Source organism: Mesitornis unicolor, unplaced genomic scaffold, assembly GCF_000695765.1.
Source record: "Mesitornis unicolor isolate BGI_N332 unplaced genomic scaffold, ASM69576v1 Scaffold54894, whole genome shotgun sequence".
NCBI classification, from domain to species: domain Eukaryota; kingdom Metazoa; phylum Chordata; class Aves; order Mesitornithiformes; family Mesitornithidae; genus Mesitornis; species Mesitornis unicolor.
This window is the reverse complement of record NW_010181804.1, coordinates 2,743-29,775: the sequence shown is the minus strand read 5'-3', so window position 1 is coordinate 29,775 and position 27,033 is coordinate 2,743. Positions and strand designations below refer to the sequence as shown.

Here is a 27,033-nt window from a genome sequence, read left to right as displayed (position 1 = left end):
ATGCTTTTCAGTTTTATCTTGTGTATAGAACTGATTTACTTTTGACAGTATTTTTGCACTGTTTCCTTTCTCTTTATTCAGCATTAATTGACTGCAATAATTTTTTACCTGTTTCACTGCCTTTGTGTAAATAGTTTCTTACATGCTTTTGCAAATACGAGAATGTCTTCAGTCACTAAGATTTTTTTTTGGTAAGGCTGTTCTTCATATTCACAGTAAACAATAAACCTTTTTTTTTTCAAGGAAAATGATGCTTGTGTTCTTTCCTGGATGGTTTTGTGTTAGTGCTTGTGTTAGTTTCCCACGTTAAACTGCTGTGCACAGCCTGGGCCACAGTGAGCTCTGAAGAACCTTCTGGAAACTGTAATTCAAGTTTCACAGGGGCTAGGCTAATCTGATTATTTAATGTTGATGTATACTCTGGGCTCTTTAGAGTTTAAATAAAGAAAAGAAGGTGTTACTTCCCTGGACAAGCGTGTGCTTGGCAGGATAAAGTTGGGAAGAGGGCACCAGCTGCCTGTTTTGATCCTCGGCTTGGCTGTAGTTAAGGTACTGTAAGATCTGCTGCAGTTTCCTGTACTCCAGCAACATTTGCTGGCTAGAGAGCAATGAAAGCTTTCAGCAAAATGAGCTGACAAACCCCTGTTCTCCAGCAGTTTTATTATTTTCAGAGCAGTGCTTACAAGAAAGAAAGTATGATGAAACTCTTAATGGTGATGCGTTCTCTCTCTCTCATCGTACTTTATAAGCTGTCAAAGCGCTAAGGAACGGTCATGGAGTTTTACTGCGCAATATATTTCAACGTTGGTGCTAGAAGTACACAGCCACACTCCCTTCTCTTCTTTCCCCATCCTTAAAAGCAATCTCCTGCCATTGATGTAAATGGAAAAGAAAAACCAACCCAAACTTTGGTCTCATACGTGGGCAGAGAAAGCCAAGTCACGGATTTTTTCCTCAGAAAATGTTCTTGTTCCTCTATTAAAAGTAGTTGCTAATGCATTAAGAGAATACTTGTAATCCACTGGAGGCAAAAGTACGGCTATAAGGAAATACAACCTCTCCTCTGCAATGAATTCACTTCAACTTGTAAAGGGGATTAAAAAGCCTGAAGCTGCACTGTTCATATCCTGTGCAAGCCTTCGAGCTGCAAGGTAGGTGCCAGCCTTCCCTGTAACACACATGCTTGGCCCTAGGTCCTTACTGTGATTGCATCCCCACCTGCAGGATTCACACGATGTGCAGGATTCCTCACCCTCATCTTCCCCTGTCTCTCAGTTCAGCCACCACAGACAAAAATGATTTCTGAAAAGAGGAACTAGATACTAAACCAAACAAGAAAAGTACGGCTTTTGCTAATTAATGTGTCAGGATGAACCAACTGAGGCAAAAGCAGATGTCACAAAACTACTGCACCCATGTAAGTGTACAAGGGGAATCAAGAGGGGTCAAGACCACTTTATTTACTTTACACAAATAAAATACACATTAATATCCATAATGAAAAAAAAATGGCCAATTTTTTTTCATGGGCTGTCAAAAGGCATAACCTTTAAGAAACCTTAAAAAAAGGAAAAAGGCAATTGTAGGTAGGTGGAAGCTAGGAACATTGTGCAAGGCCCGAGTGTGTTTGTCATTCCAATTATAGGACAGAACTGTGTTCATACTCTACCGCTTTTCAAAGCGCTCCTGAAGGTTTCCATAACAAGGCTTTTTAAATAAAGGTTTGAAGGATTGCATAGATTCAAAGGCTCAGTGGTCCTCTAATTCCTTTTTGATCTCCAAAATGTATGGATGATCTTTCCCGTGTGCTACTTCCATGATAGCAATTGCCTATGAAAAGAAAAAAATATTCACACAATTGATTCACATGTAACACCAGGCTATAAATACTCTCTTTAGAGGTTTGAAACAGTCTGACACCTCTAGCTACTTTTTGTCCCCTTGTAGTCATAAACCCAGTAGGAAATAAAATGAAATTCAAAACTAAGTAATAAAGGTTTTACATTCAGAGAATACAGCTTTCATCTTCAAGGATCCCAAAGCACCTTTCAAAATGCTATTCCTGACAAAACTACTTTGAATGCAACCAGCTCCAGGACAGAAAACTGCACGTGGGGTGGGTAATATTCCGGCAGAGGACTTAACCAGTATCAGACGGAGCTCTGTTCCTACCAATTTATCCTTCAGCTGTCAGACTGACGAGCAGCACTATTGCAGAAGTTACGTTCAGGCGTTTCAGTCTCGATTCTGTAAACCCTCCACCCGTTCCAGGGCCAGCCACTGCTTTATGAAGAAAGCAATTGCTTCAGCAGCCCCTGAGGCAAAATTGCAATCTTGACAGATTCGGACAGACGCTGCTGTGCCCGACTCCCTGCTGTTTCACCCACAGCCTGCTCTGGTCCTAAAAGTGAACCTATCAGGCAGCCAAACCCCCTTTCCTGCCACTATCCTCACTGCATTGGAGGCAAGATTTCTACTTGAGGAAAGGACAGCAGTGGCCCCAGATGGGTGCAATAAAAGGCAGAAGTAGACAGGACTGAAAAAGGCAAGTTCAGAATGCGTGTGAGAAAAATTAAAAGACCACAGTTAAAGCAAGGAACTGCAGCATTGTAGCCATCGCAGCACTGAGTCATCTTCACCTTGGGATTTTTTTTTTTTTTTTTACAAAATTATATGCTCTTGTATCTGTTAAGTCAGTAAGTGTATTGGTATGAGCCTTTGGTTCCCCCTGGGCAGCAGTGAGAAATTACCCCATTCTTCCTCCTGCCCAAAAGAAGGACGGAGGGCCTTCTGGAGGAGCTGCTTGCAAACTGACAGAGAACAATGCTTTTGTTTTTCCACTAAATCCCAACCATTAGGGGCTGGGATAACTTTGAGCAGTTCCTGCAGGCAGCGTTTGGAAATGAGTCATTAGAAAATGTTTGTGTTAGGAAGCTAACGATGCCAACAAATCTACCTATGGCTCCCAACTTCCCATCCCACATTCCTATGGGCACAGATCCCAGTTTTAGTCAAAGCTTTAACACCACCATGAAGGAAAACCTATGCTAATTTTAACCTAGGCAACAGTTAAATTTTAGAGCATATATTCTTGAAGTGTCTTTCACCATGGCTGGATGGCTCTGTTATTGCTGGCTAAAAACTTGCCAGCATCTAAAAAGGAAGAAAATAAAAATCCTGACATTCCACACCAAGTCATTATATGCTACAGTAGTCACTGATGCTCAAGAAACTAAAATAAACTTCTGTCCAACAACAATAGGGGAAGAAAGTCAAGAAACATGGAATAGACTAATAAAAAACCAGAAAAATAAAAAACTGAAAAAATAAGGAACAGACTAACAAAAAGGGGTGAAGAAAAATGTAAAACCAAATGCTGTATTTGCCAATTTCAGCATTACCAGATGCACTGAATTCCCTTCAGCTATTTAAAAATCAATTGGTTCCAGAACAAATAACCACCAAACGCAAGCCTAGTTTAACTTGGATATAAAAATCACAGACTCCAGTGAAACACTATGTGCCTTTTCTAAAAGCCAAGCATTTTTTCTGTCCTTACCTAGCAAGTGAGGAGAGGCTGGAGTTCTGCTTCATTTACACTGGTACAGCTCTAGCTCAGTGAAGAATGCATGGCAAATGTCTGAGCATAACGCTCACTCCAGCTGCTGCAGAAGTCCACCGTGAAAAGGTAAGACCCCTCGTATGCGAGAGCAGACCTAGACTGCATCTTTGGCAAAATCAGAACTGAGCCAAAAATCCAGTAACCAAATACATTATCACATGGTGCATTTCCTACCAAGTCAGGCTTACTGACAGAGCAGCATGCAGTGTTTCAGTGATCCCATGCCTGAACTGGTATTATTAATGAAGAAACCAGGAAATAAATACCCTCTTCAGGGCTTTAACTCCAGCAGTTCTGTTCTCCAGCGCCATGTACAGTCTCCCTAATTTCAGCCACATGGAGGCAACATTCAGCGAGTAGGAGGGATAATGTTTACTGCAAAGAGAGAAAGAAATTCAGCTTTATCAAACCTGGCACTTTCCCAGCCCCTCTCCCCCTCTCGGGGGCAAGATGCTGCCTCTCATCGTCCCTGCCCATTCGCTGCCCATCCCCTCTGCCATGACTGCCAAGAGTCAGTGCCAATTGTGTCTGGGCTGGGGACGCCTGTCAATTGGGAATTGAACTGAAACCACCATATGCCTCCCAACAGCTGTCAGATGGCAATGACTTTCTGCCACTAGTTTTCATCTAGCCAGATACAGAAAAAGACTGCATTGTTCAGAGTTTTTGGAGCCACCCTACACCCGCAGAAGTAACTCTGCTTCCTCCACAATAGCCAGTCTTTAAGGGGAAGCAAGGGGCCCTGGGCAGTGCGTATGGCACGCATGCCATTCTGCGCTCGCACACACTGGGTTAGCAGAGGCTGGCTCAGCAGAGCTGACCTGGAATGCCAGGCTCAGAGCCAGAGGAGCTGGGCAAGTCCCAGGGAAGATAAATAGTACTGAGCCTCCGGGGGAGAGAATGTTGGCTCCTTCTTTGTATCGCTGCTCTCTGCCAAGTGATCTGTGACTTTACGCTGGCTGGCATCTGCTCCACAGGGAGCGCTTTACTTGCGCTCCCCCCAGCTGGCAAGAAAGTCATGTCTCAAGACAAGAATCTGCTTGGGAGATTCACGGCAGGATCAGATACAGCGCATAACTGGCTGACTCTAATGAGCGAGATCACTAACATTAAAACACACAAAAATGTATCGGAGAGTGTTAATCTTTTCCTGCAGAGGGTGTGTGCTGCTGTGCCCCACATGAGGCTTCAGCTCTAGGGCAGTGGAGATCAGGGGCACCAGGGCAGCAGCAGATCAAGAGCTGAGCTCAGCTCCAGCTCCCTCTGCTGCTCAGCCCCAGTCCTGGGACAGGGCTCTGCTCCCCTGCAACTGTGACCACCACGCTCCTGTGGAGAGAAAGGACTGGGAGCGGGCAGGAGCCTGACAGCAACACCAGGCTCTGCCACCATTGCCTTACACAAAACACTGACTGCAGATGCAGCTCTGCTTTAGTAAAGTATTAGGATATGAAGCAGAACTAGCACAGCGCCCAAGGTGGCCCAAACTTATTTTGAGAACTCAAAGCAAGGATTTTGGAGTCACCTTCTGCAGGCCACATTTTGACAGTAACAAAATCTGTCCCAGCATTTAAACATTCCTTTTCAAGGAGTAATGTCATGGGTAGCGTGTTTATACAATGCCAACTGAGAGAAGCAATCTCTGCCCAAACTTGTCTTAATTATTCAGATTACTGAGAGTACTAAAAAAAAGCCTGAGTCTCATATTTACCTGTATGGTCGAATAATTTTTTGCCCATAACGCAGTGCACCTTCCCAGTCCTGCATGTAGAGACAGACACCCATGGCCTGGTACATCATATGTAACATGTAAACATTGCTGTCTTCAAACACCGCACCCATCTTGTCCAGGCTGAGCTCACAGATCTCCAGCAATTCACTAGGCAGTATGGAGAAGTCAAGGAACCCAATAAACACATGGCCTGACCTCTCATTGGACAACTACCCGGTGGTGCCAATGAAAATTGACTTAAACTTGTTCAGAATGGTTCTGAGGAATCCTCTTTTCTCTCAAACAGCACTAAAGCATCTGCACTACAACCCCAGAGCTACTCTGAGTATAAAATACCTCTCTGAGGTATTCTGCTTATGAGATTAGTCTCCCTCCTACTCAGATATTCTATAACAGTAGCTCTCAGATTTAGAAAGCAACAAAAAAAGCAGTTTTCCTGAATCCTCACAGCACCAGCAACATGTCAGAAGAGGGAGTAAAATTCCCCACTACTGAGTCAGGCATGAGATAGCCCGATCTGCTTCTCGCCCAATTGCAATTTTGTCTGCGTTGCGCCACTGCCACAAGAGGTAGGGTTGTGGTCAGCAATGGCTCAGCCTCACATGCAGCCTCTCACAACCAGGCTGTATTTCAGCAGCCTAACACAAGCCTATGCTCACTGTAGTTCCTGTCTTGTCGTGTGGAGACAGCCACATGCTGCACCCTTAGAAACTAAGTCTGGGAAGGAGCATGGGAAGGAGCGAACACAAGGTCTCAAAACCCCACACCACCTGTGATGTTAAACTGCCCCTTGTCTCCAGGGACAACTCTGCAGACACAAAGAGGACAGAGACAAATTTAATTTCTAATGGTCATGGTATTTCTCTGACAGGTACTTCAGAAGCAGTACAGCAGGTAAGATTTTTAGGTTAGAAACCAAGCCAGCAGAGTCAGGGTGAGACAAAGGATATATTTGTAGTGCTTGGCTCGCCTGAATTCCTCGATCACGTTCCTGGCATATTTGATTGTGTCTCGTACCATCTCTGCTGATGGAGGATCATTAAGCTTACGGATTTCCAGTTTCTCTTTATCCTGAAGGAAACACAATGGACGTTACAAATGTACGTTCCAAGGCCTACAAATAGATGTGCACCTGCTACACAAAAAAATAATCTAATAAAAAGACACTGATTGAAACTTAAGCTCTTCAAAGAACGTGAAAACAAAGGTAGAACGTGCACCTGCAATTTTTCTCTAAAGCCTTGGCTGGGAATCCTAGAATCCTCTATGCCTTCCAGTTCATCTGCCATTCTCTACTTCTATGAAGTCCCTTTCTTTTGAAAGATCCAAGAGCTTTTCGATTTTGTAATGAAAGCAGTATTACACAGGAAACTTCACTGCTTCTGAGAGATTAGGGACTAAAGTAAATTCAGTTTTAAGGCTAGAAAAGCCCAAATATCTTAGGTCTACCCTCAAGTGATAGCTCAGTGGAAAACAAGATGCTACTAAATACAGAAAAAGAACCTTCATTTCTACAGACAACATCACATTTCCACACGTTTTGTTATTTCTGCTGGACAGCTCCACTTACTCTTATCTTTCTCTCTAACTTACTACTTCATGAAGAGTCAGCTGCAATCTGGAGACAATCTTTTGCTGTTTAAGCCTCACATTGCTGCTAGATTTCTTTCTCCTTTCTTATCTCATCTGCCAGCTGAGAGGGCTACATGGGACTCTTCCCAGAGCTGAAGGAGGCTGAGTGAGAGGTAATTCCAAGAGTGGCACGTTGCTGGAAATCACAGCTGAAATCTTGGCTTCATTAAAGTCAGTGGCAAAATTATCAAGGTAACTGTGGGGAAAAACACAACTATGGTATCAACAGAATGGCCTCAAACAAGAATATTGGGTACCATTTGGAAAAAACAAATAGTTGCAAAAGATGACACCATTTAGAGGAAGGACATGGTTGTCTGGTCAGTCTGGGAAGCAGTGCTTAAAAGGACACCTTTGGGAAAATGAGGGGAAGCATGATCTGGAAGTTAGGGATTAGGTTATGCCAGACTTATCTTGACTAGAATGACAAATGAGCCACACGAACCTCAGTTCACCAAGGACCTCCAGTGAAGGAGGTCCAAATGGTTGCACAGGGACAGCTCCTTCAGTATCTGCTGGGTTCTTTTCTTCCTTCTTCCCCTCCATAAGTGCTTTTCTTCAAAATAACTAACATCTTGTTTTAAGGAACACTGTCTGGACGCCTGCTCTTGTCCTTCGAAGGGCATCAGGTGATGTCTGAGGAACATAAATCTGGCCTATGCTTCACAAGGGGCTGTGAGAAAACCAGTATTATGCCACTGCAGGAAAGCCCATTTTGTAGATCCTGCTGGGTCTCCAAACCACCCAGCAATGTCACACAGCATCACCTAGAACTGACTGATGTCCCAACTGGGAACTGCAGCAGGATTTTATCCCAGAATAGGACCCCAGAAATGCCCCAAGCAAGATTCACTCACTGGGAGTTGGTAGAAAACACACACTTACAAGAATTAAAAAAAAAAAAAAAGAGTTCCGAGTAAAACTCTTTTGGCCAGGTAGTGCAGCCACAGTATAATTACCTACTTTGAACAAAGTTGTCATCTTGGCTTTGTAGCACAACTCTAAACAGGCCTCTACCAGGAAATTTTCTGATGTCTCATGATTGCAGTGGAAAAAGTGAGTATCAGAAAGTCTTCTAGATGGAAAAACAAAACCGACACCTCCCCCTCTATTATCCTACTTTCCAAAATGTAATGAAACCAGATAGAGTGTTACATCTAAGGACCCAGAATAGGTGCCTTGACAGCCAGGAGCATACGTCACACAAATGTCATTACCTTTTCTTTTGTAATGCACTCCTTGCAATCACAATCAAAGAAATAGGAGTCTCTTAACCGGTCATTTCTGTCTTCCGTGGGATACAGCAGATCAATGTAGCTGGTAAAAACCTGCATGGTAAGAACACAGCAGTCAGTGAGAAGCAGTGTAACCATACATATTTATCACCACTAGTTCTGCTGTACGTAGCATGACAACTCCATATCCATGCAACCTGTGGATCCCTGCAGCTGTACCACCTGCTCCCTCCCTCACATTCCAAGCCCGTCAGCAGCATCAGGAGCTGCCACTTGCGAACGCAACCTGACAGAGAAGTGGTTTCTTTCCTATAAATTATGGAATTTCCTTCAAATATTATCCTGGTTCAAACCCAGGACAGCAAGATTCAGGTGTGGATAAGGAAACTGCCACAGCATAAATCTCAGGCTCCTGTCAGACTACAAAGAGAAGCCTACTTTTCAGAAATAAAATAATCATTTCAGGTATCCAGCCTAGGATAAATTACAGTGGCCTGTTTTTTTGGAGGCTGGATTCTCAAATTTTTCTTCCTGAAAAACCTACAAAAATTGGGGCAACAGCAGTCCCTAGTAGCTTTAGAAACTTAGGACAAGACCTTTAGATCTCTGAAAAGAAGAGAGGCGCAGTGCTCCAGTTCTAGGAGAATGAATATCACATTTACTTCAGTAGCCGTATTTTAAAGCAAAGAAAGCCTGCTTTTGAACATTTTAAAGGCCCTTCACATACACTATATTCTTAAGTTTTCCTCTACTTCAATGGCCTTCAGAAAAGAACCCCTGCAACTAGCTTTAATGCTATGGGTTTCTTTTTTAAATGAGATCTCCTCCAAGAAACATGTCATGTGCACAGTGCAGTTGATTATTTCGCAGACCAAGGAACAGATTTAGCTCCACTTCCTCATTTACAGTTATTTGAAATGTTTTGCTCAGTCTTTATGCTTAAGGTTTCTTTCTTCTTTAAAGTCAAATGTATCTGTAATTTCAGACAGTACACGTTCTTCTTGCTCTGTGGGATCTCACACTTTCCCCTCACACTCCTCTCCTCCCTTCCCTATCTTCAAAGGCAGGAACTCCATTTACTGCAAAAACTTCTAAAATGTTGCGCTGCAATGGCTACGTTGGACCTGAAGATGGAGACAGAGGCTGTGAGACCACACAGAGCCCAAGCAAAACCACTCTCACATTCACAGAACTCTTAAGTGTCAGAGAAGCGAATATGCAAAAGTTATGAGGTCCTGGAGAACTGATGCAGCACCTAAGACATAACTCAACCAAAAGAGGATGTCAACCGAGGTAAATACTCCCCATCTCTACCTCTCACAGTAAGCCCTCCCCAAAAATGCTGAAAATGTCTGGGATTCCACGGTAAAATTCAGAAACCAGGATCAGTCCTTGTCTATTTCCACAACGCATTTGCAGTGACTGCCAACGCCACAGACAAACCATCCTTAGTAAATGGCATAAAAAGAGGTTGCTCACCTGAGTCATTCACTCGTGGCTCCAGCAACCAAACTCTGTTTGTTCACGGTGCTGAACAGATACAATCCACAAAAATAACCTCCCTCCCCTTCTTCAGTACTGCTATCACATACTTCAGAAAGCAGCAGGAGTTATCAAAACCAAATCTGAGCTTATTTTGATCAGCATTAAACTTGCCTGCTAAATTAACACTGACAAATGAGCCACTGAAACTCTATGCAAACTCCATCCCCAGAGAGCACGTTCTGTATCTTCATCCCCTGCAGACATTTGAACATCCTCCTCAACTGTTTAACATCTTTTACTTTTTTTTTTAAAGCAAAAAGCAGTTCTGCTGCTGAAGACTCCCTACCATGCTCATTATTTGATTGAGAAAGTCTCAAGGTAATCCCAGAGCCTTACTCAATTTCACAGATTTTTATCCATCACTGTTCATCACTCCACCTAAAACCACCCTCTTGTTCTTCTGTGACTTCCCAGCAAATGCCACTGAGGTGATATGATCGAGTCTCATGTTTTGTGGATGCTCCGTCCAAACAGATGTCAGAGGACTTATCTGTACCCATTTACCTTGTTTATTCTGGCTTCAATTTCAATACATTACTATTACACTGGGAACTATTAAAGCAGTAATAATTTGCTTTGATCTTGAAATTTCAAAACACCAGCCAAACATCAGTAACCTCAGCCTCATTTTAGACAGGTAAACCGAGACAGAGGCTGGCAGCCATGCACTGACTTCTGCAGGTGCTCTTCCCTTGCTTCAGCACAAAATAGGACACCGCCTTCAAGAACTACTTCAGTCCTCCAGAGCCACTCCAGCCCTTCCAAAGCAACATCTTACGCTTCTCTCAGAAACCAGAGATCTTTCCTCTCTATTATTAAGTTGTCATCCAACAGAAATGAACCCTGAAAAGCAGAATGGATCCTGCTTTTAGGATGCATGCATACAGAGTACATTCAAACACAGTGCATTTACCTCTTCTCCAGTTTCAATCTCTTTAACAGCTCTGACTTCAGCCAAGGTCCCCTTGTAAGTTACAATCACATTTGGGCAGCAGCTATGGTTCATCAATGCAACACTGTAAAAGCAGAAAAGTAAACCTTTTTCCCCCACCACCACCAAAAGCAACAGGCAAAAAGTTAAACATCACTTCACAGAAGAAATCTGAAAGACTGAGTTGGTCACTCTCTGAAAGCTGGTTTTATTTTGAGGCTTAACATGAAGGTAATCTTGGGAAAAATCTGTTGTACTGTAATTTGTTCTTAATGATATGGAAAATATGATAATGAATCACCACAATTATTAAATCCTATTATTGGGCAAGTTACTATTTTCCTATTCTTATGGTGCAACAGGACACTTGACAGAGGTGTTCACATATAGTTAACTATCAGCATCCTACTTCGGTACCTATGATAGACTATTTTCCTCAGAGAGGAAAGAAAGAAAGAGAAACTCATTTAACCTAGAGGAAACAAGCAAATACAGGAAGACAAAAGTCATTTGCTGCATTGCATCTTAAGATGGGCGTTAAAGTTTTAGCTAACTTCTGTGCAAATGTCAACAGCCTCCATGTCTGAAGTGGGAGGGAACAGATCTCTCTCTGTCACACAAGCACACAACTTACACAAAAACTTGAACCACTAAAGTACTCCTCCTTACCACCAAGCTTGGAGAAAGTGCAATTTGCTGTTTATTTGAGATAAAATGTGTAATTTTACTTCTTTCTCTTCCAATTGTCCAAAATAACAATTGTCTCTGCACTCCTTTTAGCTCACAGGCACAACTGTTAAGTAGGAAATATCTGGCTCTTGCATGGTGAGCATTTACAAACGACGGACAGTACTGGACATGTTTCCAGGACATCCTGGTTTAATACTCTCCTCTGCCCACCATGACTCTAATCCTGGGCAATTCAAGGCTTTAACTTTCAATCTGTAGATCAGGGATGTGGACTTCAGACAGACCTGCCTGAAGAAGGAGAATCTGTGAAGCAAGGACTATCTACTGCTGGCTGTATGCAGCACTTAGCAAAATCAGGTCCTGCTTTAATTGGGCATCTGTGAGTTTCAGATTACTTTGACACAGATAAGCTACTACTAATCTATGCCTCACAAGGAAGTCAATCTAAGCAGACAGGGATAATACTTTCAGTCTGGAGTTTGCAAAGAACAGAGGCAGAAACATCATTCTTTGCTATAACATAAATTGGGAAGGACAGACTTAAATGGAAGAAGTGTTCCTCAGCCTTAAAGAGAGCTGTGAACCCTCATCAACAAACTGCAGTTAACACAACATCAGCAGTTTATTCATAAAGCTGAGGAGCTTGTACGTGTTTTTCCACTGTCATAGCAACGTTAAGCGTCGCGTTTTTAAAACATCTGAGGAGGCTGAAAGAAGTTATGAAAGGGATTTACTGTTTGCCAAAGAACAAAGGTAGAAGGGATGTTGTTCAGAGAACACCAGGTGAAGGATTATACCCAGCCAAAACAGAAAGCTGTGAATAGAGCAAGTCACCTGCAATCCTTTTTATTTCACTTTGATCATTACATGATGTCCCTGTCCAGAACCTGCTAGCTAAGGAAGTAACTGTTTCCTACCAACTAGCATACAGCTCACAATCTAAGCTTCAAAACAGATTACAAGTGCATTTTTACCAAAATTACCAGATTTGGAAGGAAAACTGCTGCAAATCATTAGCCATATTTTGTTAGCTAATTAAAGATATTTAAAACAAAACAAATTAATATTAAATGTTAAATTACATTTACTTAAGTACAGATCTACTTCCATACATGTGTAAGAACCTTTGTTTGTTTTCAAATAATTTATTTTTAAAATTATTAAAATCAGCTTACTCAGGAAATATGGCTGATCCCAAATGAGAGAGTTCTTCATCTTCAATTGTGAAGCCATTACAGTTAACCTAAGGAAAAAGAGAAAGAGACTAGATCAGCTTCTGGTCACCTAAGTACTCTACACTCACGTGTCACGTTCTCATACTTTGAACTAAACTGCGATAATTTCCTTACAATTTTCTTTCCACCTCACCAGTACTCAGAGGGAGCTACATGACATCTCGAAAAGTGAGGTGAGGACAAAGCCCCTATCCAAAGGCATGTGTTGGATGCTACAGAACGGACAGTTCAATACACAGCACCTAGGGGATGGCTCCTTAAGGCCAACCAAGAGAAACAGAGCTTTAAAAGAGCGTTAGGAAGTGTCAGACAAAGCAAGACCATTGCGAACACAAAACAAAGCCCGGCAGCGACTGGGCAGAGACTTCATTTGGCCATGACAAGTAAAGGGCCGAAGCAGAACTACACACGTGAGGAGCAACGTGGGGATGAACAGCAGCAAAGTCAGCCAGGCTGAGGCAGTAGAGTTCGATGGAGCATGTGTTAGAGACTTGCCACACTGACACCTGTCACACCAGCCACAGCCAAAGCACATACAAAGAACAACAAAGGCAGTGAGAAAAACTTGAACCTAATAAAGACATGGAATACGAGGGGACAGACAAAGGAGAGTATGAAAGGAAGTGTATTCCTACTATAAACAGACAAGATCAGAAGAGCTTGTTCACAAATCTTTCTTATAAAATAGATTCAAGCAGGTTTTTAAAACCTTCTCCCTCTTCCATTCTCACTAAACAGGGGAATCTTCAGGAGTTTCAGCTTTGTTTCATGTGGTATGCGTGACTTTAAGTGAACAAAACGCACCTCAATCAAGTACACTATTCCACTTTCCCTGTGAGTCACATACATGCCAACATAAAGAGAACCCTCTCCACACTCACCAACATCTCCCTGCGATCATCAAAATGCTCACAGAAGTGCCAGAAAAGCACTAAAACACCTACTGTCACATGGCCAGGTGCAGCTGAAGCTACAATGGGCACAGGAACAGTCAGTTGAGTACAGCGTAAGTATTTGTTCTGGAAGGGTAAGAGCTGACAACAAACACTACCAACAATGATATTCCCCACCAGCTGGAATGCAGCTCAGATTGGATTTTAGAAATATGCAAATACCAAAGCCACTCCTCAGGAATGAACTGTTCAGGATGAGTTCACACGTATGGAAAGCAGCTTGTTTCTCTGATTCACTCACAGGTATCTTTGCTTGATCTTTATTCTGCTATTTTTATCAAGGTAGCATCCACAGGCTCCCTTGTCTCTAAAGATGACCATGCCACTGCACTAGCCAATGTAGCAGCACACCTGAACCAAAACCAAAATGTAATTGCTGAATACAAAAACAATAGAATGGAAAGATTGTATCAACAGTAAGAACATAAGGCTACAAAAGCCAACGTGAAGAGCAGTTTGATGGTTCTAAATGACAGGGAAATATTTAAAAATATGTAGTGTGTTATCAAAATCTCCCCTCCACTAAGCCAGAGACAACCCACTTCTTGAATGCATCATACCAGAAATGACACATGAGGAAGAATTTGAAGGGACGAGATACCACTGGTTACACTAGATGACTGCATGACTGGAAAAGGCAACATGGAGGGAGTAAACAGGCAAAAGCAAGAAAACCAGAGCTCGAGTTTATAGGGCCTTGGGCAACCTGGTCTAGTGGGAGGTGTCTTTGCCCATGGCAGGGGGGTTGGACTGGATGATATTTAAAGTCCCTTCCAACCCAAACCATTCTATGATTCCCAATGGTGGAAAAGAGAACATGTACAAAGAGAGACACAAAATTATGCAAGATCTTCAAGGAAAGCTTGAGATGCTGGAGCTTGAGACAAGAGATACTGTTGGAAGAGTGTAACAAAGCAAGACTGAGAAGGCAGAGCTCCAGTCTCGAGAGCTATGTTAGTTGAATGATGCCAACAGCTGGGCAAGAGAGTGGTGAAAGGCAAGAATGATTTGGACAAGAATCTTTTCTCCACTCAGAAGGACCAATTACACCTCAGCTGTGTTGAGTAAGAAGCATCACCAGACAAAGCCCACAAAAAGCAGTAAGCAAGGAGTTAGAGGTATCCAAGTCTCAAACCACAGGGAGAAATCATGTCAAATGGAGGAGCAAAGTAGACACAGCAAGTGTTGAAGCAAAACAAAGGAGCTGCAATATATCCATACTATTAGTTTTAGGTCAAGTTAACTAATTATTAGTAAAACACGTGCGTACATATCAAGCGCAGACATGCCTCCCCTTCTGATAGAAAGATTTATGCTGGAGCTAAAACCTCAAAAGGTTGTGTCCTGTAAAGGAAATCTTCAGATATTTTAGTTCAAAGAATTGCAGCGTCCACAGTAGCAGACAGTTGTCTGATGATCAGGCTGAGCTTAGGGTGACGCCTAAATATGACAGCAGGCACCTACAGACAAGATCAGATGGACTATCAGATCTTGGAGTCAGCAGTTCACAGAAGTCAGTCAAAGTACCGTAGTCTGGTGGAGCTGGTCCAGGACAGCACATGAAGGGAATGTCATCATAGCCAAAATAATGTAATCTTTGGGGATCCTGGCTACATTCTAACAAAAATACTCAGAAACACCACAAGGAACTGGATGTAATAATATCTTTAAAGTACCTCCCTAACAAACATAAACTGTAAGGTCTTCAAAACAGAAAACACTTTTCATTGAAGGGAAATGTATAATTCGGAACAACAGAATGGACGACGAGCAGATGCTAAACATGCTAAAGAGCTATTCCCCTACAGAGCAACAGTACCTCTGCATTAAGGTAATAGTAACTGTGCCTCCTTGTGGGTAGATGCCCATCTTTACCAACCATGGTATTACCATCTCAGCAGTCAACACTTCCACCCATCTCAAAAAAACCCACTTCTTACTCAGATATTTTAGTTTAAAACTAGCTTGTTTTGAAGTACAGGAGGAAAAAGGAGAAAATAGATCTTACAGTATTCCATTAGTGTGTTATTCCATCCACTACAATACATTCAATTTAGATGTGTATGAACAGAAGGTGAGAAAAAAGAGGTGACACATTTCAGAAGTTCTCTAACAAGACATCCTGCCTTGCCTTCATCTCTCCAGATGACCAAACTACCTGACTGCACTGAAAAGCCACACAGCAGATAAAAGTTTCAGACTGCTCTTTCTACTTCTCTGAAGTTTACTCCCTGTGAAGGTCAAACACGACGATGACCTGACCAGCAAGGATTTCCACAAGTCTGAAGCCTGAATGAAGGATTTTACCTCTGCAGGGTCTCAGACCAGCAGCCTTCCCTGTAAGTCCAATAACAGCAGAACTATGCTTGGCTCACAAGAAGCCTAACTTTGACAGGGTCTAATGCAGGCTGCTTCCCATTTTCTTCAGCATTTGAGAGGCACCTCATAGAAAGTTAGCAGACAATAGTCTCTCCTCTTACTACTGAAATGGGGCATGTCCAGCCACTTCTGCTCAGGAAAGTGGATCTTACCCATCAAGCACTCTAAAGTCTCTCCAAGGTAAGCAAAGAGCTGCCATTTCCATTGCCGTTAACATTTCTCCCCTTTCACAAAGGCTAACATCCTACAGCGCTATCCACCTAAGCAGGCTGTGTTCTAGCCAACTTACTTGTGCAAAGAGAACTACAAGGGCAGCATTGTCAGGGTACTCCAAGTGCTTTGAGTAAAAGTGATGAAGAGCAGCAATGTCGTTCTGAATCAGCTCTCTCTTTTCATTGTCTAGCTTGTCAAGGTCTGTGGACAAAGAATACATTGCATTTCAGTAACAGGAACACTCCTCTGTGAACTGCAGCTACACTTGGGTTAGAACAGGCCTGGACTTAAACAGAAACCCCTCAAGGAACAGCTACTTGGAAGTACTGCAAGAGGTGTCTATTCTTCTTAAACGTAATGCTGCTTCTGCCAAAGCCACATGGGCATTACAGGAACACGCAGGGTGAAAAAGCATTTTCTAACATCTATACATTAGCAGGTAATTGGACACAAATTTCCCCTTCTTAGGAGAAGGGTTACAGTGTTTAAAATGTTAACCCTGCCAAACAGACCAGACAGCCCTGGCCCTCTAGAAGCCTATCAATGGTGGGTAGCTATCCTCAGCTCACACGACCTCATGAGCTACCTGAGCATGCCCACATCTCCATGGGCTGCAGGGTGACTGTCAACAGAGCTGTGCTTAAGCTGCAGATATCTGAGGATAATTGGTGACAGCAGGAACATCAGTGGAAACATCCTGGCACACCTGCCAAGTTGGGGTTTGTTTAGAGATTTACGCTCAGGCCCATGCCAGGTTCTAGTCAAAGCTGTGGCCACTGAATCTTTTTGTGCCTGGTCCATAGAGAGAAAGCCAGGTGACTGACCAAATAATACTCCTGGCCCCTTCTCCCTCCTCAAGAGTAGTGTTTAAGGTTTCTTCCTAATCCTCTCTTCCACAGTGGCAGCGCCACCAACTCACTTCTGCTCTAAGAGAGACAGCAATCCACCAGTTTCCCCTCTCCAACTCAAAATACTAGAGGAGAGAAAAACATGCAGGAAGAGAAAAGGCTGTGCAACAGTAGAAGGGGGAAATCATTTGTAAGAGCAGATGTGAATGACAGGAAAGTCACAAAAAATACTGCAGAAAATGAAATGGGACAATTTAATGAGAATTAGAACAAGTCAGAAATTTTGAGCTTCCAGCTGACAGTCAGGTGCCTTTTCCTCTCTTGTGCAGAGTGCTGCAACATGTAAGGCAACCGCTGAACAGATGAGAGATGAAGAGGCAGAAGGAACATGGGGTTCTTACTAACAAAACCAGGAACAAAACAAGGGGTCCTACAGGGCAAGGGAGATGTTGCAACATAAGAACACTTCAGCCTTTTAGTTCCCGAATTATTATTGAATACATGCTGCAATGTAGAAGAACATACAGAAACTGCTTCAGCACTTACCCATCCTCAACCTCAATCATACTTACCTACCCATAAAAATTATCCTTGCCTTAGGCAAAGTCAAATGTTGGCATTTTCCCCCCTTATTTCCCCAGTTGTCCCAACAGCTGGGACAGGAGTTTTTGTCCAGGAAGCAAATAAGACTGTAATCTTGCTGTGCTTAGTTGCTCTGCTACCTCAAGTCCTAGCAACGACTGCATTTATCCAGCATTTTGTAAAGGGTTTTGGAAGCCATCAGATTGAGATGTGAATATACAAAACCACTGTCTCCTTGTATATCAGCCCCAGCACCAAGAATCTCCTTCCTTGGATTATTTCAGAGCATTTAGGACATGGATTTTCAACACAATCATATAACATGTCAGATTTGACTGGCAGTGACAGATACTGAAGCACAGTCCAGAGGGTTCTGCAATTAGCCCCTTAGTCACTGTCACCATCAAGCAACTGTGCTGTCTCTGATTTTGTGCCTGCTGGTAACAAAACACAGCTATTTTAATTTTACAACATTACAATTCTCAAAAGACTACTAGAGTACCAGAAAAGCCATGAGATGGATGTACGCTACATAATTAATCTTGCCTAGGTTTTCACCCTTGCTTCACAGACCCCAAAAGCAACCAAGGGAAGAAAAAAAAAAAAAAAAAAAAAGAAAGAAGTAAGAGCACTACACCTTCAAGCAACAGGGAATCACAATTTTCTTCGTTTACTCCCTTCCTTCAACGGAAGTGGGATGCTTGGAAGGGTTTTGATGGAGGAGGGGACAGGGGGTAAAGAAAACCATGAACACAGATAACTGCCTCTGTTTACTTGCAAGCCTTTTTTACTTACGTGACTCAAACTCTTTTACAGCAAGCAGCTTCTCTGACTGTGTTCTTTCAGGGTGAGTTTTCTAGCAATAAGGGGGAATAAAAAAAAAACAAGAAGAAGAAAGTATTTTAATGTTTTAAGTTGGCAGTTTTGTCTATTCATTCATAAGCTGGGAACTCCTACCTGTAAAACAAATCCAAATCAGCACTGGATGGAATTTAAAGAAGTTGATGAACAGCAATGAGTTAAATTGACTGTCCTTAGTAAAGCCACAGAAATATTCTCTCCACACCAAATTAAGTAGCCAAAGATTAACTCCTATCAAATTTATATACATAAACTGAACACTATTCTAAATATGTCATTTGCTTTGTTCTAGACACCCAGAAAGCTGCTAACAATAGCAAGCAGGCAGGAGACAGGCTTCGCTTTGAGGAAAGTGAATAAACTGACTGTTGACAGAGTTCAAAAGCAATGCTCCACTGTTGGCCTAAGGCCACTTCTTTGTAATCTTGGCCATTAAATATGGCTTTGCAGGTGGCCCAGCAGCTGAGGTTCAGGGACTATGGTTTGCATATTTAGCTTTTATATGACATGTAGAGTTCTCCCCCTTCCTGTAAGCAATAAAAGCACAAATTTATTCCAATGACTTTTTGTCATTAAACATTAGATTTTGTTTGTGGATCACCACTAAACCACACTTTAATTAAGTCACACACACATACATTCACACACACATCTACACACACAGCAAGCATGCAGCTACCTTCCCAGCAGGCCACCAAAATCCTCACTACATACAATATCCAGGTTGCCCTTGTCACATAAGCAGACCTCAATCACACAAATATGCTTCAAAGAGGATTTGTTTTTGCAGAGAGAGTTTAGAGCTCTACAAAGACACAGCATAATAACCTTGAAACTCATGAATCCCGTCCCCTCCCTTAAGCACCTGTGTTATCCTCAGTATCCATACAGTTAGGGAACACCGAAATGGAGGCTGACATTGCAATCTTATTTCCTTACTAATAATATCCTTTTCCTCCAAAGACCAAGGGACTGACTGAGATTTCTCTCTCAATCTCTGTTTTTCACCAGTTAACTCCAGTAATTGTAAACATTTATACCCAAATACTTCAGAAGTGTTCTTGGTTCACAAATGTACTCAGAGTTCTGTACTACACAATGCTACACAGTTACAGCTGAAAAACAGTACAACAAGCAACTACTTCGTAAAGGCATCAGAGTCTGCAGACAGGGCACACTAGCAGCACTCCTCAGAATTTAATCACGTATACCAAGTCTCATTAATCTTTCTCTTCACCAACATGGCCTCTGTGCCAGGCCACACATGTAACCAAGAGCTCCAGCCTTCCAGAACAGAGGTCGAAACACCATGCACATTCATGAAACTATCAGTAAGCTTTTCCAGACTCTGTTCTACAGTGCCTTGGCCACAAGTTACAGGTACACAGCTTCAAACCTTCCTAGCCTTTTGCCGTCTTACCCCGAGTCTCCAGCTGGACTATGGTGGCCCTGATGCTGCTGCAGTGATTTGATGGTCAGTTTGTCCAGCTGCTCATGCTCTGTGTCAGACTTGCCTGTACACAGGAAGCCAGTATCTATGTGCTTTGCAGGGACAGTTACCGTAGGTTAATTTTCATTTTCCTGCCTTCCCTGGCACCCAGAATAGGAACGTACCTCTCCAGCCTACCCTCCCGCTCACCTGTTTGGCAAGGATCCTCGCCGTTAGCCTCACAGTCTCCGAGGGATTCCAGTTCTGCCCAAAAGCACACATGGCGGAACACTCCAGTTTGTGCATTGGCCAGTCTTCCTTCTGAAAATGGAGAAAAGTATTTTTCAAAAAATAAGCCACTAAGATAAAGTGATGAAAAAGAGGATGCAGCAAGTCCTGCCACATCCTAGAGGTCAAATGAAATGTGTTTCCTTTAAAAAAATAAGATGACGCTCACAAAATCTGAACAAAAGCTTGAGTCACATTTAAGGGATACAGCTATCCTGCTTTTTTCAAACAAATTCACAAGGGATGAGTTAAGGTCAGAGCATCTTCATTTATTCAATGGAAAAAAAATAAATTCCAAAGAAGTAAACAGACAACATGATTTATAAATCACCAGTTCTTATTGTTCAGATCAAGCACGTGAGGACAGAGTAGGTCTGAGCTTGATGGCTTTATTGGGTTCATTTCCATTTAATACCTTGGCCCCTCATTATGAGATGACCCTGGTGTAATCAGGAGTAACGTGCCTGAAGTCAATGGATTCGCAATCACTGTAAGAATCGGTACATGTAAGGTCAAAACCAGACCTACTGAATAGAATTATCACATTTTTTTCCTTAAATGTTGTAGAATAAGAGTACAGCTAGGCAATGAAAACACACTAATAAAACAAACACATTTAGCTAAGAATGTATATTCCTAGCTTAACACACAATAACACTTGGATGATGGCACAAGCCACTGGCTTTTGGCACTCTACAGATTCCCTCCAAAGCAACAAAAACTTGCAAAGATGAGCACAGCATCACACATTAGCACTCTGCAGTGGCACACAGAGCCCTGCATGGGCTGTCCCCAGACTGCATCAAATTTCATTTTACTTATTTATTCAACCATGGAAATATTCTTATTTCTATATTTGAGCAATGCACAGCTATTTATTTCTAACTTTCATTGCTGACACAATTTTAGCAGTGTGTTAGAACAGATCTATAGTGTTCTGCCTGTATAGGGAACAGGCCAGATTTAAACTGGTGGAAAAGAGCAGCAGAGGAAAGAAATCATAACAAATCCACTCCAGTGTCTCCTGCCTTGGCTGGTCCACTTATTTACAGGTTTGCAGATGAAAACAAAAGCTGAGACTGCTAATTTCAGAGTTGGTAGACCAAAAATTCCTCAATTGAAATTGGCCATTTTAATTGCCCTGGGCATGGACATCTTTAGGAATTCATTTTATAAGGAAAAGAAAAGTGAACACATGCCTCAGCCTTGCGTAGGATTTGAAGCATTGAGACACTAAGGGTATTCAACTCCTCACAATGTCAACTTCATTGTCCTCGATATCTCAGTACGGTACTTCCAAAAAAGCAGCGTACGTACAGGCTGCTTGAAATAAGCTCCAATGTAAATGCCCTAAGAGGACACAGCAGCACAGACCAGGAGAACCAAAATAGTATATTACACTGTAACCATGTCATGTGAAATTAACACTCTCAACTCTCCTACAGCTGTCACACTACAAAACGTGTCCCTGGAGAGGCCTGTTTCCTGTGTATGCCCCAAGACCTTTCTCTGGAAAATTCCTGATAGCCTTTGCTTAGGAATCCACAGGGAGAGCTCATCTCTCTGCCCCTGTTGCACATCCACAACGTCCACCAGCTTCAGCACGATCGCTGGGTGTGCAAGCAGCAGAGGCACAGAACCCGAACTTTTGTAGGACCCGCATCCATACGTGCCTGTTAAATAAACTGGAGAGATTACCTGATAAAACAAAAAATCAAAATGCAAAATCATGTGCCTGTCTCAAAGCCAGTGTTTTAAAAATTCGTTTGTTCCCTTTATTCTTTACCCATTGTTAATTAAAATATTTCCCCAGGCAGAATCACACTGAGTTATATGAACTGGTAGTGAGGTTAAAGGGACAAGATACGGCTGAATTGTGTGAAATGAGATAAAAGTCTGAAACATCACAAGAAGAGAGAGTACCAATGACTGAGTAATACCTGGGATGGAAACACTGGGACAGCAGCTTTCCCTGAGATCACAGCAGGACTGTATTATGCATTCTTTTCCACGTCTTTCTCTAAGCAGTTTGAATTATAACAGCTGGCATTGTTCTAGTTGAATCTCTAATGCCACATAAATTACATTTTCTTCCTATTTTCATTATATCCGCAGTATTTTTCCCTTCATTTAGGAGTGAGTGACATTTTTGGAAGGGAAGTTCTTTAAAACTTATGCTTTTCGCATCAAAGCATGGAAACAATCTTCTCCACCAAGTTCTTCAAAATTATTCCACCATCCAGGACTACTGGATTAATTCCCAGAACACTGACATATAGCTCAGTGTAATAAAACCCAAAACGACCTAAAACCAAAACCAACAAAAAACTCTCAAAAAAAAAAAGACTGAGGTCCAAACAAACGATCTTGCACCTCCTTCCTCACATGGACTTTTTAAATAGGATGTAAAATTTCTGTTGTATTTCACTTGATGGAAAAGAAACACACACAGATACCAGACAGAAATGCTGGGCAAGCCAGTGTAGGAGTTAACTCCACTTCAAAAGCTTCAGGCCCAGTTATGCTGAAATGACATCCAACTCTTTAATCCAACTTTAGTGAGACAACTTCTGGTGTCTGATATTATCTGGTAAAGTTGTCTGATGCAGTCCTTCACCAAGCAGTGAAGGTAAGGGTTTCACATGTCTTCACAGCCATCCTTCCTTACCATCATTTACCAAATGCTGGGCCATAGAGGGTATTTGAGTTTGGGTTTGGGTTAATCTTCAAAAGGTTCACAGGAGACATTTATCAAAGAAAGTTACACAGATAAAGTTTTTGGATAGGGAGACAGTCCTCCCCAAGGCAATCTTAAGTAGGGTCTTGCAGTGGCAGAATCCTCCTGTGCAGAATCACTACAGCAAAAGTTTGATATTTTTTCTACAGCTCACCAAAGAGGAGCGGATAACTTCTACAAGGTCCCATTTAAAACACACCTGCCTGATGTGAATTCCAGGTCTATAAGTACATAGGCTAAGAGAGTTGGGGCCGTTCAGCCTGGAGAATAGAAGGCTCTGGGGGGACATTATAGCAGCCTTCCGATACTTGAAAGGTGCCTATAAGAAATCTGAGGAAGAGCTGTTCACCAGGGCATGTAGCGATAGGATGAGGGGTAATGGTTTTAAACTAGAAAAGGGTAGATTTAGGTTGGATATTAGGAAAGTTTTTCAATGTGTGGGTGGTAGATCACTGGAGCAGGTTGCTCCAGAGAGGTGGTGGAGGCCCCATCCCTGGAGATATTCAAGGTCAGACTTGATGAGGCTCTGAGCAACCTGATCAGTAACATTGTCCCTGCTTACTGGAGGGGGGTTGGACCAGATGATCTTTAAAGGTCCCTTTCAACCCCATGCATTCTATGATTCTATGATTTTGAGGCTTACTAGCTGGTTAAAAATACATGTTTCCCTTACTCTGGAAATACCAATGACAGCACGCTTTAACATGACACATTACGAAAAACCCACAAATATTTTGTTCAAAATATATTTCAAATATAGAAAGTCATGACAAAAGCATCTTTCTGCACTTTGGCTAGCTGATCTCCACTCTGGGATAAATAATAGCTATGTGTAACAACAGAAAGAGGAGCTCCAGTAGCTGGTTCAAGTTCACCAGTTCCACAATTGCAACCACGTAACCAACTTAAAACATTTCTCTTCAGAGTGTTTCAGCAGCTAATTTCTGAGGAGAAAAAATGAGCACAGGTCTCCTGCTGTTTCACTAAAATTATTATAATTTAAGAAGTCAAGACCCGAACAGCTGCAGATGGGGTCTGAAAGCCATTGCTATAATAACACGCCTGTGCTTCAAGGAGGCAACAGCGGAGAGCAGAACGGTATGAATCAGCTGGAAATCACAAACCCTTTTAAAAAGAGAACTGGACTAGGAGATAGGAAAAGAAAGATGCAGGAAACCCAGGCTAGATCCTGTCAATCCACAAAACACTCAAGGCAGCAAGGACAGGCAGTGAAGACAACTTCCACTCACACATACCCTGCATCTGTGACTGAACCTACACCCATGCAAACATGGAGCTTAACATAGGTCAAACTTAAGACTCTCTATCTTAAAAGCAAAATAATAGACCAAAACAGGCAAAAGACATATGTTAGCACTACGGAAACTGAGCCAGGGCCAGTGTGCATACGAATGTGTGTGTATAGGGAGAGCCCTAGACAAATCACTGCAAGACTTTGTTTCCCCCTGGGTCCAGTTCCTCACACTATGGTGTGACACCACCTTTCCTAGCCACCAGAGCAAAAGAATTACACTGTAAATCAAGACTTGGTCAATGCAGGAGATGCACTCTTACCACGTGAGGATCTTCCACAAGTTAATGTATCTTCACGTACCTATACCCCATTTGCAGAAACAGCCACAAAGGCTGCTGTGGGGCTTCATTCATTAAATGCTTGGAAAGTATTTTAAGAACCACATAACAAGGATACTGCATGGCTCAACAGAGTGGGAAATGCATGCAGATCATACGAAAGCACACCACGTCCTCATTGGGTATATGTAATTTTTAATGAATCGGGCAAAGAGAACATGGGTTTACAAAGAAAATTAACTTAAAGAAATAAAAATCCAATTAACAATGCCATCAAAATTCTTAAGTACAGCCCTGCCCTTTTATCAGTGTTGTGCGAAGAAATCTCACATCCACGGAGGCAAAAGGGACACATTTACCATATATTCCAGTGTTACAAGTTCAGTATCAAGGTACAGGTGTCCTTTTTTGGCTTTGACAAAGAATTGCTGAACTGCTGAAAAGCGCCTTTGAACAAGACAGGGATGAAGATGCAGTGCAGATTGTCTGAGCAGCACGTACAGTCAGTGGAGACTGGTTTCTAGAGAATATTATGCTTGAAGGTAACTTTGAAAGAATGTCAAATAATTCAATCTCAGCAACACTCATAGATTTCATCAGTCTGTCTCAGAAGGGCCCAAAACATGGAAGATAGTGTTATATCAACTAGGGAGTCAAAAGCCATATGTACATCACCAATAACAGTGAAGGCCTAGTAGCTGTGCTTGTCATAGACATCACAACATCTAAAAAATGCCTTTCTATCCAAAGTATCATACTACACACCAACAGGCAGAAAACATTTTAATTCATTAACTTGTCAAGCAGAGAGGCTTTTGCTGAACATCATCTCCTGCAGTCTTAAGGACACTCAGTTTGAGCAGTTCAGATTTTTATTCTTGAAATATGCCCCATTAGAGAAAGCATATTCTGATCACCAAAAAAAAAAAAAATTAAAAAGAAATTAAGAAAGCAATACATGTACAAGACTTTACTCAGGGGAAAGAGAGAAAAAATACTCCTTGTTCTTAAATATGAAAGTATAAACTTTGTCAAGGCTAGAAGTCAAGACACTGAAGGAGGGACCAAAGAAGGGACTTCGATGTAAAAGCAAAGGACCATGGATCAGAAGAAGTAAGTTCTACTACTTCCACCATGACATCTACTGGCTATTTTTCCTGGCACAAATCACTGAGCTTTCCTGTTTCAGTAGATCTTGCTTACCTGCCTCATAAACCATTGTGAATTTTATAGGGTAAGAGAAGAAACTCACAATCTCAGATAAAAAGCACTAAACAATCAATAAATTGCTTTGTTCAAGCATTTGCTATTTGATTCACCCACAATTCACTAAGACACTATGGGAAAGCAGTATCTGGGGAGGCAACAGAAGGAAAACTAAGGGGAGGCCAAGCTCGCTTTGCAACTTGCATAACTGGAGAATAAGATTCATCCTTGAAATAAAAGCAGTAGTAGCCATCTCCAAAGTGCTTGGGAACTGAACAGCACAAACCACAACATCTCCATCCAGATAATGACAATACTTTGCAGTAACCCACGCGCTGAACAGCACACCAGCATGTAAGAGAAGGTTTGGATTATTTATAGCTAACACATAGTTGCATGCCAGACTTAAATCCTTCACGAGCACTGTTCCATGCTCTGTGCCTAGCACCACACATCTCACGTACCTTGCATTATGCAGCTAGCAATCAAGTTTTTCACATGTAAACTGGATAATTCTCCCATATCAAGTTGGCAGCCCACAAAGGCTAAACACTAGTTCTGGCCTTTTTTCTTTTATTTTTGAAAGGTGCTTATTCTAGGTTGAAGTAAAAATGGAATTAAATGGAATGAAACAAAAAATATTTTGGATGTCTTCTTACTGCTTTACTTTAGTGTACACTTTTATTCTATTTTCAGGGGCTTTTAAAAAAAACAGGTATATTAAAAAACCCAAAACAAACAAGTATATTAAAAGAACAAAAGTTGCCAAAATGAGTGAGTTGGGGAGGAAGCATGGTAGGTTTGAAATGGTTACGACTACTGTCAGCCGTGGCCATCCAAAATATTCGCAAAGATTGTAAAAAAACCCAGCAAACCCCCCTTAAGGCAGCTATTCAGTGATTTGATTTTTCCATTAGGCACAGAGTCTCTTACCAGTTTAGCGAATTACTGTTAAATTATCTGGTCTGTGCTTAAAGAAAGAAGTAATACAGACATAATTAGTGGGCTGACAGGCAGCTCTAATCAAAGTCTCAGCGGTACCAAGCCCTGGAGCTACTGATCTTGAAAGACTCATGCAGACCATGTCCAAATCCTGTAACTGTCCAATGCACAACTCCATGGTCAGCATCTGTGGGATGCTGAAACTGCCTGGACAATTATAGCTACAATTAGAGACTACCAATGTCACACAAACAAAAAACGGAGTTCAGCAGCCCCCACCCTCCTTCTCCCCACATCCTCCCAAATTGCATTACTGTACCTGGCATTCCACATCGCAGTAGAAGGCCTGTTTACATCTTCCACACTTGGACAATCCTTCTTTC

At 42.1% G+C, this 27,033-nt stretch overlaps 1 protein-coding gene across 1 annotated transcript; it reads right to left on the bottom strand.

Annotated features, from left to right (window-relative positions):
• Positions 1 to 1,438: 1,438 nt before the first annotated feature.
• On the bottom strand, positions 1,439 to 27,033 carry SMYD2 (SET and MYND domain containing 2; the record flags this gene model as incomplete). Its single annotated transcript, XM_010183525.1, has 11 exons — positions 1,439 to 1,830; positions 3,889 to 3,997; positions 5,331 to 5,505; positions 6,302 to 6,422; positions 8,201 to 8,311; positions 10,677 to 10,779; positions 12,560 to 12,627; positions 16,241 to 16,365; positions 18,390 to 18,450; positions 20,095 to 20,205; positions 26,970 to 27,033. Coding segments are annotated over 11 exons (1,129 nt in total), but the record flags the coding sequence as incomplete, so codon positions are not given.